This window comes from Aythya marila (genome assembly GCF_965140915.1).
Source record: "Aythya marila genome assembly, chromosome: W".
NCBI lineage: Eukaryota > Metazoa > Chordata > Aves > Anseriformes > Anatidae > Aythya > Aythya marila.
In genome coordinates, this window is record NC_139081.1 from 18782059 (window position 1) to 18801229 (window position 19171).

The following is a 19171-nucleotide window of genomic DNA, read 5'->3' on the forward strand; positions in this document are numbered from 1 at the left end:
AGGTTGCCATTGCTCTCAGTGCAGAAAGAAAGATAAATATAAGAGAAAGTGGATCCCTCTCTAGCATAGTCTGTGCAAAGCACCATCATTAACCACGTTCATTCTGAAAACATTTATACCTGATTTTGGATGGTGCTTGGAAAGTAGTGGCAGAATCACAGAATTTTTAAGGTTGGAACGGACCTCTGGAGATCATCTGGTCCAACCCCCCTGCTTAAGCAGAGTCATCTAGAGCAGGTTGCCCAGGACCACGTCCAGACAGCTTTTTGAGCATCTCCAAGGGGGAGATTCCACAACCTCTCTGGGCAACCTGTTCCAGTGCTCTGTCACCCGCACAGTAAAGAAATGCTTCCTGATTTTTTTAGATGGAACCTATTGTGTTCCAGTTTCTGCCTCTTGTCCTGTCACTGGGCACCATTAAAAAGAGCTTGGCTCCATCTTCTTTGCACCCTCCCTTCAGATATGTATACACATTGACACAATGCCCCCTGAGCCTTCCCTTCTCCAAGTTGAACAGTCCCAACTTCCTAAGCCTCGTCTCATAGGAACGGTGCTCCAATACCTTGATCATCTTGGTAGCCCTCAGTTAGACCCTACCTAGTATGTCTAGGTCTCTCTTGTGCTGGGGGGCCCAGAAATGGACATAGTACTCCAGGTGGCAACTCCATAGAACAATCATTTCTCAAGATGATTCAAGTCTGATTACCCAACAACAAACACAAATTGTATTTTTATTTTGAGATACTGAAGTAACTCAGTAGTTCAGATACTCTTGAAGTCTGTGACATGGTCAGAAAGACTATTAACTTTAACCTGTGTCCTCTGCTCTAGGTGCAGATACTTCCTTATTGAGCAGTGCTCTGCACAGAAAATACATCAGTGATCTGCTGCTGTACTGAAAGCAAATCACTTTATAAGCTGTGTTGTAAAAGTTGCATTTTCGACCTAGCAGTTTGGAACCTGGATACCTGAATGACCAGCTCTGTATGCAGTTAATGAATGTAACTGCTTAGCAAGAAACACACCTGGGCCACAGTCCACTGATTTGAACAAGAAAAGGCTATATCAAGAGGACAGTTTCCTTTAAAGAGCCTCAGTTATGGAATTCTACTCCTCTTCCTGTCTTAGGGAAGACCTAACTTATTTTTCTGGGCTAACTTCAAATTATTTTCTCATGCCATTTAAGGAACTAGTTGAGGCTAGAATTAATAATTTAGTGATGAGATGATATTATCATTAGTTTTGCTGTTACCTAGGCAATTACACAAATTGTATATTCTATTTTTAAATAATATATTTAAGCTACTGTGGAGAACAGTCAGACTTGTTAGCGTTACTGATAAGCACTGGCCTTGGGCAAATGGGAGTTGAGCAGCTTCTTTTTGTTTCTCTCTTATGCAAACTGTGTAGATAGACGTCTGCAGGTGTCCTGGTTTCAGCTGGGATAGAGTTAATTTTCCTCCTAGTAGCTGGTATGGTGTACCATAATAAGCATGGTATAGATGGTGTAGAATAAGGGGTGGATATTGTCCTGGTTTTGGCTGGGATAAAGTTAATTTTCTTCATAGTAGTTGGTATGGTGTTGTGTTTTGGATTTAGGATGAGAATAATGCTGATAACACTCTGATGTTTTAGTTGTTTCTAAGCAGTGCTTACACTAAGACAAGGACTTTTCAGCTTTTCATACTGCCCTGCCAGTGAGGAGGCTGGGGGTACAGAAGAAGCTGGGAGGGGACAGAACCAGGACAGCTGACCCAAACTGGCCAAAGGGATATTGTCTACCATATGATGTCATGATGAACAATAGAACAGGGTTGGCTGACCAGGGTGGGGGGACCACTGCTCAGGGATTGGGATGAACATTGGTCAGCAGGTGATGAGTAATTTCATTGTGCACCACTTGCTTTGTACATTCTACTATTATTATTATTAATATCATAATTATTGTTATTATTTCTCTTCCTTTCTGTCCTGTTAAACTGTCTTTATCTCAATCCATGAGCTTTTACTTTTTTTCCCTCCTGATTCTCTCCCTCACCCTACTGGGGGGTGAGGGTGAGCAAACAGCTGTATGGTGCTTAGCTGCCTACTAGATTAAACTACAACAACAGGCTTTGTATGAGAGGTTACAGAAGGAGGAGGGAGTCTTGCAGTAGAAGGATGGCCCTGTTTTCACAACAGAACAGAATCTTGAAGGACATGGTGCCCATAACAAAACGTTTTGCTTATTTGTAAAATGAATATTAAAGTTCACACCCCTGGATATGATAATGAGCTTAATTAAGTACATGCCAAACATATATGACTATAGTACTCGACTCTCCACTCAAATTGTGCTAAACGTCACCCCAGGGGAGGAACAGATAAGGTTAGGATATAAAAGAAGAGTTAGTGTTAAGAGCTAGTGTTAGGGGGGAAAAAAAAGAAAGAAAGAAAAAAAAAAAAAAGAGCCGGGGGGGGGGGGGAAGAAATAATAGGAAACCTAGAAGAGGCAGTTGACGGGCTGTGCTCCTTTTCCTCCACCAAGACAGGGAAGCCTTCTTGTTAAGCTCTGTGCCTTCACCCTTCGGTGAAGAATAGCCGGGATAGCGTTTTGCTGGCACTATCATCATATATTAATCCTATTCCAGTAAGTGCATGTATCAGTGGCAATTCCAAATCCATTATATCTGTCACCTTACTAAATACTTTTAACTTCGTGAAACTGTCTCAGTGAAAACCCTTAGCAGGACTCTGAAACAGGCAAACATTTGACTCGGTCTCAGACCCGATGGCAGCTAAGCACCACACAGCCATTCACTCACCCTCCACCCCAGTGGGATGGGGGAGAGAATCTGGAAAAAAAAAGTTAAAAGCTTGTGGGTTGAGCTAAAGACAGTTTAATAGGACAGAAAGGGAAGACTACTACTACTACTACTACTACTACTACTAATAATAATAATGTGAGAAATAAAGTTGTGTTTTTACAATGGAAAATTCCAGTAACCTTGCATATTCAAAAGTGGTCACTTTTTTGTTGTTGTTGTTGTTCAGAAGACTTACTTCAGAATCATAGAATCATAAAGGTTGGAAAAGACCTCCAAGATCATCTGGTCCAACCATCCCCCTACCACCAATATTATCCGCTAAACCATGTAACTAAGTACCACGTCCAACCTTTTCTTAAACACCCCCAGGGACAGGGACTCCACCACCTCCCTTCTCAGCAGGGCTGCTCTCACTCAGTTCTTCACCCAGTTTGGGATTCACCACCTTCACTAACTCACATCTGGGATTGCCCCGACCCCAGTGCAGCACCTTGTGCTTAGACTTGTTGAACCTCATTAGGTACACATGGGCCCAATTCTCATGTTTGTCCAGGTCCCTTTGGATGGCATCCCTTCCTTCTATTGTATCAACCACACCACTCAGCTCAGTGTCATCTGCAAATTGGCTGGGTGCGACCTTCAAGCCAATTCCTTGTCTCCTGAATGGTCCACCTATCAAATCCATCTCTCTCCAATTTGGAGACCAGGATGTCATGTGGGACCATGTCAAAGGCCTTGCAGAAGTCCAGGTAGATGACATCAGTCGGTCTTCTTTTGACAGCTGATGCATCAAAGAAGGCCATCAGATTGGTCAGGCACAATTTGCCCTTGGTGAAGCCATGCTGTCTGTCTTGGATCACTTCCTTGGCTTGCATCTGCCTTGACACTGCTTCCAGGAGGATCTTTTCCACAATCTTCCAAGGAACAGAGGTGAGGTCTGTAGTTCTACTGGTCTGTAGTTCCCCGGGTCCTCCTTTCTACCCTTTTTAAAAAGGGGAGTGATGTTTCCCTTTTTCCACTCACCAGGGACTTTGCCTGACTGCCAGGACATTTCAAATATGATGGAGAGAGTTTTGGTAATTCCATCAGCCAGTTCCCTCAGGACCCTTGGATGCATGTCATCGGGCCCCATAGACTTGTACCTGTTCAGTTTCATCAGGTGTTTTCAAACCTGTTCTTTGCTTACATTGGGAGGGACTCTGCTTCCCCAGGCTCCATCTATGATTTCAGGGTAATGAGAGACGTGGGAAACCTGACTGGCAGTGGAGACTGAGGCAAATAAGTTGTTGACTACCTCAGCCTTCTCCATGTCTGTGGTTACCAGTTCTCCCTTCTCGCCCATCAGAGGGGGTACACTCTCCTTGGCCTTTCCTTTCTGTCCAATGTACCTGTAGAATTCTTTCTTGTTATTCTTTGCATCCTTTGCCAAGCTCAGCTCCATTTGTGCCTTGGCTATCCTGATCCCATCCCTGCATATCCGGACAGCATTCTTGTACTTTTCCCAGGCCACATGCCCTTTCCTTCATGCTCTTCAGTCTAACCAGCAGGTCCTTGCAAAGCCATCCCAGTTTTCTGCCCTCCCTGTTCTCTTTCTTACACAGGGGAATGGAGAGGATATGGGCAGGCACCTAGAGCAGTGTGCAGCTCCCATGCTTTGGAACTTCACCCCTGAACAACTGCAAAATCCCCCCAAAATGGCAGCATGCTTTAAAAAGGTGTGTCATCACCCTGGCAATTCTAAAGAGACACAAATCACTGCAACGTGCTGCCACTTGGCCACTTAGCCTATGCTTACCAATCCGCAATCAATGCCACTATAACCCCAGAGACAAACCCTGCAGACCCTACAAACCCTGCAACCCACTCCAAGCACTGTGGTCACTCCAACCCATGTGGAAGGCCCCAAGGCTGGGCAAGGAAAACTGTGCCAGTGTCAGTTGCTCATGTATCCAATATGAAACAATGGATGAGAAAGTAAGGACGTTTAGAAAGCAGAGGAACTCCTACTCACACTAGGGAGAAAGAAGATGAAGCAGGCTACAATGAAGTGGCTGGGCCATCAGAGGAAAAGGAAGATGAAGAGGATGATATCTTAAGAGCATCAATAACTACCCAAGGCCTATACCAGCGTGAGCTACGAGACATGTGAAAAGATTTCAGTCATCATCCAGGTGAGCACCTTGTCACCTGGCTGCTCCGGTGCTGGGACACTGGAGCCAATAGTCTGGAATTAGAGGGCAGGGAAGCCAGGCAGCTGGGATCCCTTGCTAGGGACCCAGGCATTGACAAAGCAATTGGAAATGGAGCACAAATCTTCACCCTCTGGAGGTGTGTTCTGTCAGGTGTGAAGGAAAGGTATCCCTTCAAGGAAGATGTTTGTACTGTTTTTAGTGAGGATAGAGTTAATTTTCCTCCTAGTAGCTGGTAGGGTGCTATGTTTTTGATTTCGGATGAGAATAATGTTGATATCACACTGATGTTTTAATTGTTGCAGAGCAGTGCTTACACCAAGCAAAGGATGTCTCAGCTTCTTGCTCTGTCCTGCCAGCAGGCAGGCTGGGGGTGCAGCAGGAGCTGGGAGGGGACAGACCCAGGACAGCTGACCCAAACTGGCCAAAGGTGGTATTCCATACCATCTGACATCATGCTGAACAATATGTAGGGGTGGCTAGCTGGAATGGAGGGGCTGGCTGCTCGGGGTTAGGCTGGGCATCGGTCAGCGGGTGGTGAGCAATTATATTGTGCATCACTTGTTTTGTACACATTATTATTATTATTATTATTATTATTATTATTATTATTATTATTATTATTATTATTATTGTTATATATTCTGTCCTAATAAACTGTCTCTATCTAAACCCACAGACTTCAGTTTCTCGTTTCTCTTCCCATCCCAGAAAGGGAGGGGAGAAGGTGAGTGAACGGCTTTGAGGTGTTTAGCTGCCGGCTGGGTTAAACCACAATAGTCCTTTACTCAATTCATTCTGGTGTGCCATGTTGCCATAGGACTTGCTTTTCAAGGCCCAGGATAGTGTTCCAGAAAGTGGCATGGGGCACAGGATATGTTTCCAGCCATCCAGTGGTTGCTCCCACCATTGTAAGTATGTGGCGCTTGCCATGGCGGGTTTGAGGGAGTGTCATGTAATCAATCTGCCAGGCCTCTCCATATTGATATTTCAGCCATCGTCCTCCATACCAAAGAGGCTTTGACCGTTTGGCTTGCTTGACTGCAGCACATGTTTCAAAATCATGAATAACCTGTGCTATAGCGTCCATGGTCAGGTCCACCCCTCGATCACGAGCCCATCTGTATGTTGCATCTCTACCTTGATGGCCTGAGGTGTCATGGGTCCATCGGGCTATAAATAATTCACCTTTATGCAGCCAATCCAGGTCTACCTGAGCTACTTCAATCTTAGCAGCCTGATCCACCTGCTGGTTGTTCTGATGTTCTTCAGTAGCCCGATTCTTGGGCACATGAGCATCTACATGGTGTACCTTTACAGCCAGGTTCTCCACCCGGGCAGCCACAATGCAGCAGCCCAGATGGGTTTCCCCCTGCACTGCCAGTTGTTTTGCTTCCATTGCTGTAACCACCCCCACAGGGCATTTGCTACCATCCATGAATCACTAGAGAGATAGAGAACTGGCCACTTTTCTTGTTCAGCAATAACTAAAGCCAGCTGAATGGCCTTCACTTCTGCAAACTGACTCGATTCACCTTCTCCCTCAGCAGCTTCTGCAACTCATCATGTAGGACTCCATACAGCAGCCTTCCATCTCCAATGCTTTCCCTCAATACGACAGGACCCATCAGTGAACAGGGCATATTGCTTCTCGTTTTCTGGTAGCTTGTTGTACAGTGGGGCTTCTTCAGCACGACCCACCTCCTCCTCTGATGATATCCCAAAGTATTTGCCTTCCGGCCAGTCCATAGTCACTTCCAATACTCCTGAGCGACTGGGTTTTCCTATTCGAGCCTGCTGAGTAATCAGTGCAACCCACTTGCTCCATGTAACATCAGTTACATGATATGTAGAGGGGACCCTTCCTTGGAACATCCAGCCTAGTACTGGCAGTCGGGGTACCAGGAGGAGCTGCGCTTCAGTACCGACCACCTCCGAAGCAGATCGAACTCCTTCATATGCTGCCTGTATCTCCTTTTCGGTTGGAGTGTAGCAGGCCTCAGATCCTCTGTATCCCCGACTCCAAAACCCCAGGGGTCGACCTTGAGTTTCCCCAGGCTTTTTCTGCCAGAGCCTCCAGGTGGGACCATTCTCCCCGGCTGCGGTGTAGAGCACATTCTTTACATCTGGTCCTGCTCGGACTGGCCCAAGGGCTACTGCATGAACTATTTCCTGCTTGATTTGTTCAAAGGCTTGTCGTTGCTCAGGGCCCCTTTCAAATTCATTCTTCTTACGAGTAACTTGGTAGAGCAGGTTTACAATCAGACTGTAATTTGGAACGTGCATTCTCCAAAACCCCATAACACCTAGGAAAGTCTGCGTTTCTTTTTTGCTAGTTGGTGGAGACATAGCTGTTATTTTGTTGATCACATCCATTGGGATTTGACGGCGTCCATCTTGCCATTTTATTCCTAAAAACTGGATCTCTCATGCAAGTCCTTTGACTTTATTTTGTTTTATGGCAAAACCAGCTTTCAGAAGGGTTTGGACTATTTTCTTCCCTTTCTCGAAAACTTCCTCTGCTGTGTCACCTCACACAATGATGTCATCGATGTACTGCAGGTGTTCAGGAGCTTCCCCATGCTCCAGCGCAGATTGGATCAGTCCATGGCAAATGGTAGGGCTGTGTTTCCACCCCTGGGGCAGCCGATTCCAGGTGTATTGGACAGCCCTCCCATTGGAAAGCAAACTGTGGCCTGCACTCTGCTGCTAGAGGGATGGAGAAAAATGCATTAGCAATATCAATTGTGGTGTACCACTTGGCTGCCTTCTATTCCAGTTTGTACTGGAGTTCCAGCATGTCTGGCACTGCAGCACTCAGTGGTGGCGTGACTTCATTCAGGCCACGATAGTCCACTGTTGGCCTCCACTCATCATTAGACTTTCGCACTGGCCATATGGGACTAATGAAAGGTGAATGAGGCTTGCTGATCACTCCTTGTCTCTCCAGTTGATGAATTAGCTTATGGATGGGAATCAGGGAGTCTCGGCTGGTGCGATATTGCTGCCAGTGCACAGTTGTGGTAGCGATTGGCACTTGCTGTTCTTCGACCCTCAGCAGCCCCACAACAGAAGGGTCCTCTGAGAGACTGAGCAAGGTAGACAACTGTTTAATCATAGAATCATAGAATCATAGAATATCCTGAGTTGGAAGGGACCCTTAAGGATCATCAAGTCCAACTCTTGACACCGCACAGGTCTACCCAAAAGTTCAGACCATGTGACTAAGTGCACAGTCCAATCTCTTCTTAAATTCAGACAGGCTCGGTGCAGTGACCACTTCCCTGGGGAGCCTGTTCCAGTGTGCAACCACCCTCTCTGTGAAGAACCCCCTCCTGATGTCAAGCCTAAATTTCCCCTGCCTCAGCTTAACCCCGTTCCCATGGGTCCTGTCACTGGTGTTAATGGAGAAAAGGTCTCCTGCCTCTCGACACCCCGTTACGAGGAAGTTGTAGACTGATGTCTTAATGTCTTCTGTCTCTATGGCAGCTATGCCAAAAGCCCACTGGAACCCTTTTGGGTCCTTGAAATATCCTCTCCTGAGATCCTGGCCAGTCACGATACGGTACTTCTGCCACTCATTCCCAGTTAGACTCACTTCAGCCTCCAATACAGTCAACTGCTGAGATCCCTCCATCACCCCATAACTACAGATTGGTCCAGGCCCTTTATATCCTGATGGCATTACAGTATACCGTGCACCGATATCTACTAAAGCCTTATACTTCTGTGCATCTGATGTGCCAGGCCATCAAATCCACACAGTCCAATAAACCCGATTGTCCCTTTCATCCCCCTGGCTGGAGGCAGGGCCCCCCTAATCCTGGTCAGAATCTTCATTTTTGTGTCTGGAGGACATTTTGTGACATCTTCGTCTTCATCCTCCTGCTCCTCTGATGGCCCAGCCTCGTCTTCTCTATAGCCAGACCTAGCAGAAGACTCTCTGCATTCTATACAACCTGACTCTCTAAACCATCTTTTCACCTTGGTTATGGCTGCAACCGACCCTGATACAGTTTGTTTCCCTGGCTCAGCCTTGGGGTCCGTTTTAGGGCTTGGAGTGGCCACTGGGCCTGTTACTGGGGTTATACTGGCATGGAGTGCAGCTCGGTAAGCATAGGCCAAGCCCCAGCACAATGCATTGATTTGTGTCTCTTTGGAATTGCCAAGGTGATGACACACCTTTTTCAAGCATTCTGCCAGTTTTTTAGGATTTTGCAGTTGTTCAGGGGTGAATTTCCAAAGCTTTGGAGGTGCCCACTGCTCTAGGTGCCTGCCCATATTCTCCCACTCTCCCTGCCACTCATACCTATCCTGCCTCAGGACACATCTCTGGTTGACACTCTTATGTATTTGTTTAACCTTAAACAAAACCTGAAGTGCATTCAGGAGACATAGCATGCTGGTCTGAACATCCCAAGGATATTCGAAGTTTTGGAAAGCTACCATAACTCGCCTGGAGGAGAAGAAAGGGATAGTGAACAAATGGGAAAAAACATCTCCCCTGTCCCCTCCATAGATTGGCTCCCTGAAGAAAAAGCATGAAAGGTGTAATTATTAATAGTTTCTGAGGTAGGGTTACCAAAGTATGGAGTTGATGACAATGCTGAGTACAAATACCAGATTAGTCCCATGGCCAGTAATTTTATCATATCATAAGCCAATGTTACAAAGTACAGCAAAATAATAACCCTGTACAAACCCCCAGAACTGATAAACAACACGACAGGGAACACATACACTAAGTAATGTGCTATATAACTCAATTCGGAAAACAGGCACATCAGACTTGTGATAACAAAAATCGGCATTGTGATTAGTAAGTATTAAGCTGATGTAATGCTTATCAGAATCTTGTTTTAAAACACTCTAGTCAGATCTGTTGTTATCTCAACCCTTCCTGGCACAACGTTGGGCGCCAAAATGACTGTTGTGGTTTAACCCAGCCGGCAGCTAAGCACCACACAGCTGTTCACTTGCTCTCCCCCCTCCCTCTCTGGGATGGGGGAGAGAATCAGGAAAGTGAAGCCTGTGGGTTCAGATAGAGACAGTTTATTAGGACTGAAAATAAAATAATAATAATAATAATAATAATGATAATAATGATAATATGGACAAAATAAGTGATACACAGTACAATTGCTCACCACCTGCTAACTGGTGCCCAGCCTCTCCTCGAGCAACTGTCCCCCCACCACAGCTAGCCACCCCTATATATTGTTTAGCATGACGTAATATGGTATGGAATACCCCTTTAGCCAGTTTGGGTCAGCTGTCCTGGGTCTGTCCCCTCACAGCTCCTGCTGAATCCCCAGCCTGCCCGCTGGCAGGACAGAGCGAGAAGTTGAGAAGTCCTTGTCTTCTAGGGATTAAAAGACTGTATGTATACTAAAAGACTGTATGCATAGATAATGGAACCAGCAAGAACTGGCTTGACTGCTGAAGTCTGTCAAGAAAGGAAAGGTCAGAAGTTTAGCAGCAAGGAAGTCTCCTGGCCTTCATCAGAAGACCACCAGAGTATGCCAGATGACCACCCAAGGACTCCAGTATGCATGCGAATAGGGGCGGGAACCTATGTTAATGATTCTTCGGAGACTTGATGAATATGCAAGAGACTTATGGGAAAAGAAATGACTATGTATTTGTCCCACTAATATAAGCACACTGCCAGTAACCCTTGGGGTGTCTGTGGTAGGCGGAGCTATCCCCCACACCCCCAGCACCGTAATAAAGAATGCCTACTTAATAATTTTGGTTATTGAGTTTTCACTGCATCACTGGTTTAAGGTTATTATTTTGTTGTACTGTGTAACACTGGCTTATGATATTAAAACTTGCTAGTCATTAGACTAATTCCAGGCTGAGGGAGTTAGGTTTGTTCAGCCTGGAGAAAAGGCGGCTCCAAGGACACCATATAGTAGATTTCCAGTACCTAAAGGGGGCCTACAGGAAAGATCAAAGCTATTCGCATGCATACTGGAGTCCTTGGGTGGTCATCTGGCATACTCTGGTGGTCTTCTGATGAAGGCCAGGAGACTTCCTTGCTGCTAAACTTCTGACCTTTCCTTTCTTGACAGACTTCAGCAGTCAAGCCAGTTCTTGCTGGTTCCATTATCTATGCATACAGTCTTTTACCCCTTTATCTTTGGGGTCATTGACATATCATTGTGCTGGCTAAGACCTATGGAATCAACATCCTTCATCTTGTTCCCTGTCTCACCAACCCCCAGAAATGATAAACGGCACAACAGGGAACACATACAGTAAGTAATGTGCTATATAACTCAATTCAAAAAACAAAAAACAGGCACAGCAGACCTGCTACCAAAAGAATCAACGTTGTGATTATCAACTATTAAACTGATCTAATGACTACAACAGTTGTTTTTTGTTTTGTTTTTTTTTTAACACACTCTGGTCAGATCTGTTGTTATCTCAATCCTTCATGACTCATTTTGGGTGCCAAAAAACTGTTGTGGTTTAACCTGGCAGGCAGCTAAGCACAACACAGCTGTTCGCTCACCTTCCCTCTGGAGTAGGGTGCAGGAAGAGAATCAGGAAAAAAAAAAGTAAAAGCTGGTGGGTTGAGATAAAGATAGTTTAATAGGACAAAAAAAAGAAGAGAAATAATAATTATAATAGTAATAATAATAATATGTACAAAGCAAGTGATGCACAATGCAGTTACTCACTACCCACTGACCGATCCCATCCCATCCCCGAGCAGTGGTTCCCCCCACCCTGGGCAGCCCCTCCATATAATTGTTCAGCATGACACCATATGGTATACCCCTTTGGCCAGTTTGGGTCAGCTGTCCTGGGTCTGTCCCCTCATAGCTCCTGCTGCACCCCCAGCCTCCTTGCTTGCAGGACAGAGTGAGAAGCTGAAAAGTCCTTGGCTTGGTGTAAGCACTGCTCTGCAACAACTAAAACATCAGTGTGATATCAACATTATTCTCATCCTAAATCCCAAACACAACACCATAACAGCTACTAGGAAGAAAATTAACTCTGTCCTAGTTGAAACCAGGACAGGGATAAGTCACCTTTTACATGACAACTACATAAGAAAGCACTTTAAGTTAAGGAATGTACTTCATATGCAGTGAAGGAAAATACATTATTACTATACCATTACTGTAAACTGAATTAACTTCAGAAGCAGAAGTGTGGGAATAAAAATGTTTTTGCAAGTATTATCTGTAAAGCATCAGATAGGTTGTGAACCTGGACTGCCCAGTCAATGGGGAAACAGGGGAGGGTCCTGGTCGTCGAGGAAATAAAGTATATAAACTGTGCTATGTAACTAGTAGGCGTGCTCCTGCTTGTAGGATGCCCGCCATTGCAATCGCGAAAATAAAAAAATGCTACTTCACTGAGATCCTTACCTTAACCTATGTGATTGGCCCCAAGGTGTTTCTCACAGAAGTGTCACATTTCAAATGTGGGATGCAGAGACCTTCAGAACTGTGCCTGCCATACACTGTCAGATTGTTAACTCACTTTTTTCTATTAGAGTCTATATTTTTTCACTTGAGTTACAAATGTATCAGTTTTCACTGAATGCTGCAAATCTGTATACTCATGCTACTAAGAATATGTTTTACAGGAGGATTAATAGGAGTTAAGTGTTATGGTCTCCATTGCCAACTGTCCTGGTTTCAGTTAGAACAGAATTAATTTTCTTCCTAGTAGCTGGTGGAATGCTGTGTTTTGACTTAGGATGAGAAGAGTGCTGATAACACCCCGATGTTTTAATTGCTGCAGAGCAGTGCTTATACCAAGCCAAGGACATCTCAGCCTTTTGCTCTGTCCTGCCAACAGGCAGGCTGGGGGTGTAGTAAGAGCTGGGAGGGGACAGACCCAGGACAGGTGACCCAAACTAGCCAAAGGGGTATTCCATACCATCTGACGTCATGCTAAACAATATATAGGGGTGGCTAGCCGGGGGGAGGGGGCCGGACTGCTCGGGGTTAGGCTGGGCATCGGTCAGAAGGTGGTGAGCAATTGCATTGTGCATCACTTGTTTGTACATATTATTATTACTTTCCTATTATCACCATTGTAACATTATTGTTATTATTGTTATTATTATTTTGTTATTATTATTTTCCTGTCTTATTAAACTGTCTTTATCTCAACTCACGGGCTTCACCTTCCATTTCTCTCCCCCGTCCCAGAGAGGGAGGGGGGAGGGTGAGCGAACGGCTGCGTGGTATTTAGCTGCCAGCTGGGTTAAACCACGACACCAACTAAATTGTCAAGGACAGTTCACTGATTTGCTCTCTTTGGGGAGGCATACACAGAGTTATTTGCATCCATGTTCTCAACACACTCTTACCTGATTATGAATATCAACCATCATTGAATTCTGCTGTGGTGGGTGAGCAGCTGGGTGCAACATATGATGGGATATATTTGGAGGGTGAAAAGTTTGGGGATCTTCTATTGCTTGCTGCTGTCCATAGGAGAGATGGCGATAGTTTTCATCTTGGCTAATAGAATTATGTCGAGACAGACGATCCCTTCTTGCTCTCTGACGGTGAACAGGAGGACTGAAAACACATTAAAAGAAAGATGAAAGATCACATTAAGAAAAGTTTGTGGCACTTATAACAGGAAGCACAAAGAACTCAATAGTAAGGATATTTTTATGCTGGAAAGTTCTGCTAAACCAGGTATGTTAGCGTGGCATATGATCATTAAGAAAACTGCTGAAAGCCCTAAAAAGCACTAACGCATATTTCAATATAAGAGTACTTAAGTAGAGCTTAACACAAAAGAGGAAACCAGAAGAAGCATTTAAAAAGAAATATTACCTTCACAAAACCTTTTAAAAAGACATTTGAGCACTCGATTCACAAAATCACAGAATGGCTGAGGCTGGAAGGGACCTCTAGGGGTCATCTTGTCCAACCTCCCTGCTCAAGCAGGTTGCTCCCTGCTCACCTAGACCTGATTTTCTTGGACTATGTCCAGATGGCTCTTGAATATCTCTGAGGATGGAGACTCCACAACCTCTCTAGGCAACCTGTTCCAGTGCTCCATCACCTGCACAGTAAAGAAGTGTTTCCTGATGTTCAGGTGGAAGTTCAAGTTGTCCACCAGCACCCCCAGATCCTTTTCTGCAAAGCTGCTTTCCAGCTGGTTGATTCCCATCATGAACTAGTGCCTGGGATTATTCCTTCACAGTTTCAGGACTTTGCACTCCCCCTGTTGAACTAAGGGTTCAGAAACACTAAAACCCTTTGTTGTAGGGTTTAAAAACGTTAAAAACAAGAATGCAAAGTTTAGTTGACTTCCACATATTTATATTACACAAGAATCTTTAATCACATGATCAGATTCCCCCAGAGTTCCTGCCATATCCAGGGTAAAGAACAATGGCTCACCTAGTGACAGCAGACAAAACAATAGGCTGCTATTAAAATATTTCCTTAGCTCTTACACATGACCATCACTACACCCCAGTGCTTCACAAAAATTACCTTTAGAAGACCCTAGCAAGTTGTAACTGTGGTAATATTTCTATTTTATGATTGGTGACTGACATTTAGATCAACTGAAGCTAGAACATCTGCTTAGTTAGAGTAAGCAATTTAGAGACTTGGGATTTGAGAATATATTCATGAAGCACACAAGTAAAAACTTGGCCATTAAAAAAAGTTTTTATGAAGTGACTTACATGGCATTTCTTATAAATTTGGTCTGAGAACAAACTAAGTAGAGACTATCCTACAGTCCCCCACCTGATTCTACAACATGCCTTTCAGTCTTCACAAATAACAAAATTATCCATTGCATGTTCAAATTACATGGGAAGTGCTACCCTGAGTATGGAGCAGGCTGAATGAGCCAAACAGCAGGAAAAAAACAAACACACACACAAAAAAACAAACAAACAAACAAAACAAAAAAGGTCTGTGACAACTAGAGCACATCCTTTTCAACACATCCTGGAACAGAACCAAAGATTCTCAGCTTTCAGCATTACCTTTGTTATCATCAAACAACTCTGAAACCTGTTGGCAACTCACTACGTAACCCTGACATTTCTCAAGCTGGATCCAGTTTTGCTACTGAAGATAGAAGGGGTGGAGGAGACAGAGAAAGGTACTACCACAGTAGTTCAAATGCTCTCATGCCTGTATCATAGTCTGTCATAGATTAGTCATACTCATAGATTGTATCATTGTCCCCCTCTACATTATTCTAATAATGATCCACCCATTTAATGTTTTGCATTAGGACAATTTTCTTTCCTCTGTCTGATTCTAATCCTAGAGCAGATAATACTTAAGGCAGTAGACGTTCTTTTTTCTTTGTAGTATTCTACTTATGACTCTAAAGATGTTATTTCATACTTAAAATAAAAATAAAAAAATGGAATAAAAAAAAAACAAACACAAAATTGATGCATATATGAACCATGCCCACGTATCTCTTAAATACCTCTAGGTATGGGTATGGTGACTCCACCACCTCCCTGGACAGCCTGTTCCAATGCCTAACAACCCTTTCCATGAAAAAATTCTTCCTGACACCCAATCTAAACCTCCCCATGTGCAACTTGTGTCCTATCACTTGTCACCAGAGAAAAGAGATCCACATCCTCCTCACTGCAACCTCCTTTCAGGTAGTTGTAGATGGCAATGAGGTCTCCCCTCATCCTCCTCTTTTCCAGACTAAACAGCTCCAGTCCCTCAGCTGCTCTGCACAACACTTGTTTTCTAGTCCCTTCACCAGCTTTGTTGCTCTTCTGGAATGCATTCCAGCAATTTGAAACCCTTCTTGTAGTGAGAGGCCCAAAACTGAACACAGTACTCAAGGTGCGTCTCATCAGTGCCAAGGGACAATCACTTCCCTAGTCCTGCTGTCCACACTACTTCTGATACAAGCCAGGATGCCATTGGCCTTCTTGGCCACCTGGGCATACTGCTGGCTGTTCAGGTGGCTGTCGACCAATACCCCCAGGTCCTTTTCTGCCAGGCAATTTTCCAGCCACCCTTCCCCAAGCCTATACCACTACATGGAGCTACTATGATCCAAGTGCATCACCCAGCATTTAGTTTTGTTGAATGCCATACAGTTGGATACAGCCCATCGGTCCAGCCTATCCAGATCGCTCAGCAGAGCCTTCCTACCCTCAAGCAGATCAACACTCCCACCCTACTTGGTGTTGTCTGCAATCTTACTGAGGGTGCACTCAATCCACTCATCAAAATCATTGATAAAAATGTTAAACAAAACTGGCCCCAATACTGAGGCCTGAAAAGCACCACTTGTGACCAGCTGCTACCCCCATTTAACTCCATTCACCATGACCCTTTGGGCCCAGCCATCCAGCCAGTTTTTTACCCAGCAAAGAGTACATCCGTCCAAAGCGTGAGCATCCAGTTTCTCCAGAAGGCTGTGGGAAGCAGTATCGAATGCCTTGCTGAACTCTACATAAACAACATCCACAACCTTTCCCTCATCCACTAAGTGGGTCATCTTAGAAGGAGGTCAGATTAGTCAGGCAGGACCTGCTTTTCATAAACCCATGGTGACTGGGTCTGATCACCTAGTTTTCCTGTACATGCTGTGTGATGGAAGTTGGGATGAATTGCTCCATGACCTTCCTTGGCACATGCTCCCAATGACTGCAATATAAAACATATGCAAGGACTTATGTTTACAAGAATTGTAGGAGGAAAGTAGAGTTACTAATTCAAGTACCAATTTATTGTACGAACAATTAAGCAGATTTCCTAATTATGATCAACACTGATCTTCAGAGTAGCTTATTTTAAGGCTACTTCTAGAGAGAAATAGAAGAATGCAGGGTTGGTGTTTTTTTGCATTGATTCTTTGATGTTTTTCTACCCCAGTCGGGTAGAACAAAAATTCTCTGAAAGCAGCAACATCAGAAGCAAAATATTTTTTTTACTTTGTAGAGCTATTTAAAAATAATTTATCAAACCTCAGAGTATCCCAACAGAACTTCATATAAATTGTTAAATACCTATATTGAAGATGCACTTCAACTTTTTTCTTCCATACACTGTGCTAGGTTATGTATAAAATAAGTAAGTGACAGTCCCTGACAACCAAAATCATTCACAAGCTTTCACTTCACAGAGTGTCCGGCTGAACTAAAGTAGGTCAGATGGAAATAGAAGAACAGATACTGAGTACAATCTTTAGGCAGGAACAGCCATCACAAGCTGTTCATAACTGACGAGTCTTGATCTGTGTTCTTCAAGTTCTTTAATTTCTTTGAAGCAGCGACTTTTTGAATGTACTTAGTTAAAAATTACTGTTATGGTAAAGAAGAAAGGAAGGTGGTAAATGCAGCATACCATATCATATCAAAGGGACGGAAATCTGCGGTTTCCAGATTGGTAGAGAGGGAATGGAATGGTCCTTTTTTCTGTTTATCATCTCTGGGGCTGGTTTAAGGTTTCTTTTAGTTTTATCACTTTATTGTACTGTGCAACACTATTTTCTGATATAAAATTACCCATTGTGAGCATAATCTGGTATTTCTACTCTGTCATCTTTGTATTTCAGGAACTACCTCTTGGAAACTATTAACACTTACACTCTATACCTTTTCTCTTTGGAGAGCCAGTCTGTGTGGGATACAAGGGAGAACACTTTCCCCTTCTTCATCTTCCCTTACTCCTTCGTCTTCTTCTTAAGCTCCAAGCTAATTACAATAGCTCTTCAGAATTTTGAATATCCTTTGGATGTTCAAACCAGCATGTCCTTATTGCTGTGTCTCCTGAATGTGTTTCGGGTTTTATCTAAGGTTAAACAATTAGTTAAGAATACCTCCTTGCTAGTAGGGCAGCATAAGAAGTAGAAAAGTCCATGGCTCTATGTAAGCACTGCTCTACAACAACTAAAAACATTGGTGCATCTGTCCAGGTTTCAGATAGGAAAGTGTTAATTTTCCTCCTAGTACCTGGTATGGTGCTGTGTTTGGGATTTAGGATGAGAATAATGTTGATACCACGCTGATGTTTCAGTTGTTGCAGAGCAGTGCTTACACTAAGCCAAGGACTTCTCAGTTTCTCGCAGTGTCCTGCCAGCGTACAAGCTGGGCGTACAGCAGGAGCTGGGAGGGGACAGAACCATTACAGCTGACCTGAACTGGCCAAAGGGGTATTCCATACAATATGGTGTCATGCTGAACAATTATATGGGAGAGCTGCCCAGGGTGGGGGAGACCACTGCTCGGGGATAGGCTGGGCATCCCATCTACCCTTATATAACAGGTATGAAGCTCTAGAACATTACAGTCAAAACAACGATGTAGATGAAAGCCCATCCCATTTGGAGAGGGTGCCTAAGGCAAGGCAAACTACCCCCCGCATTGCTACATTTTCTGTCTTGACAGAAGAAAGAAAGAAGGGTTATCGTCATGGGGGACTCTGTTCTGAAAGGTCGTGGGGATGAAGTCCGATAACTCCTCTTCATCACCACTAGTTGACCCCCTGCCTTTGTACAGACTCAGCTGTTCCTTGGCTCTTGTCCAAACCACAAGGTCGGTCTCAGCTGGTTTTTGAGACAGGTTCCCCATTTTTGTCAGGAAACATCTTCTGTGAGGGGCTCGGAGACTCCTTGTTTTGGTTAATTTTCACAGTAGTAAGCAAAGACGCTCAACTATATCTATTTTAAAGCGATTAAGCAAGCCCCCATTCTTCTATCCCTGGCTTCAGTCCCCCCTTTTCTAGAAGATTAGTAAATTCTTTTACTCACAGCAAAGATTCCCAACTTGGTACTGATAACTTAATGCCATACCATGGACTTGCAACAAAGAAGTCAGCATGGCTATCTGGTATAACATTCTCCAGTTCCAGATTAGTATAATTACAGACAATACAAGACTTATACCTACTAAGATCAATATGACTATGATTGGGTGACACAATGTATTGAGGATGCCATTTGCCGTTGGCGACCACCCGAAAAGTGTATCCCACCAGTGATGACTAGCATCTTGTTTACATTGTATTGTTAGACTTGATCAACTGGTGGGATACCACTGGTGCCAAATATAAAAATAACACCTGACAATTCTAACAAAGTTACAAATTCAAAAGTTAGAATGATTTTTGCTAGGGAGAGTTATATTCTCCTTATCTACTTCTACAAAAGCACAAGCAGTTCTTAAACATGGACAGCCTT

General features: G+C 44.0%; 1 protein-coding gene across 1 annotated transcript in view; it reads right to left on the reverse strand.

The window, feature by feature from the left end:
• The window catches only part of LOC309889527 (E3 ubiquitin-protein ligase RNF38-like), a gene marked incomplete at both ends in the record, with an annotated part of 174573 nt that overhangs the window by 37346 nt on the left and 118056 nt on the right, over window positions 1-19171 (reverse strand). The window contains one exon of the mRNA XM_082782374.1: window positions 13338-13551. Within this exon, the coding sequence (XP_082638500.1) occupies window positions 13338-13551 (214 nt within the window). The remainder of the gene's footprint in view (window positions 1-13337; window positions 13552-19171) is intronic.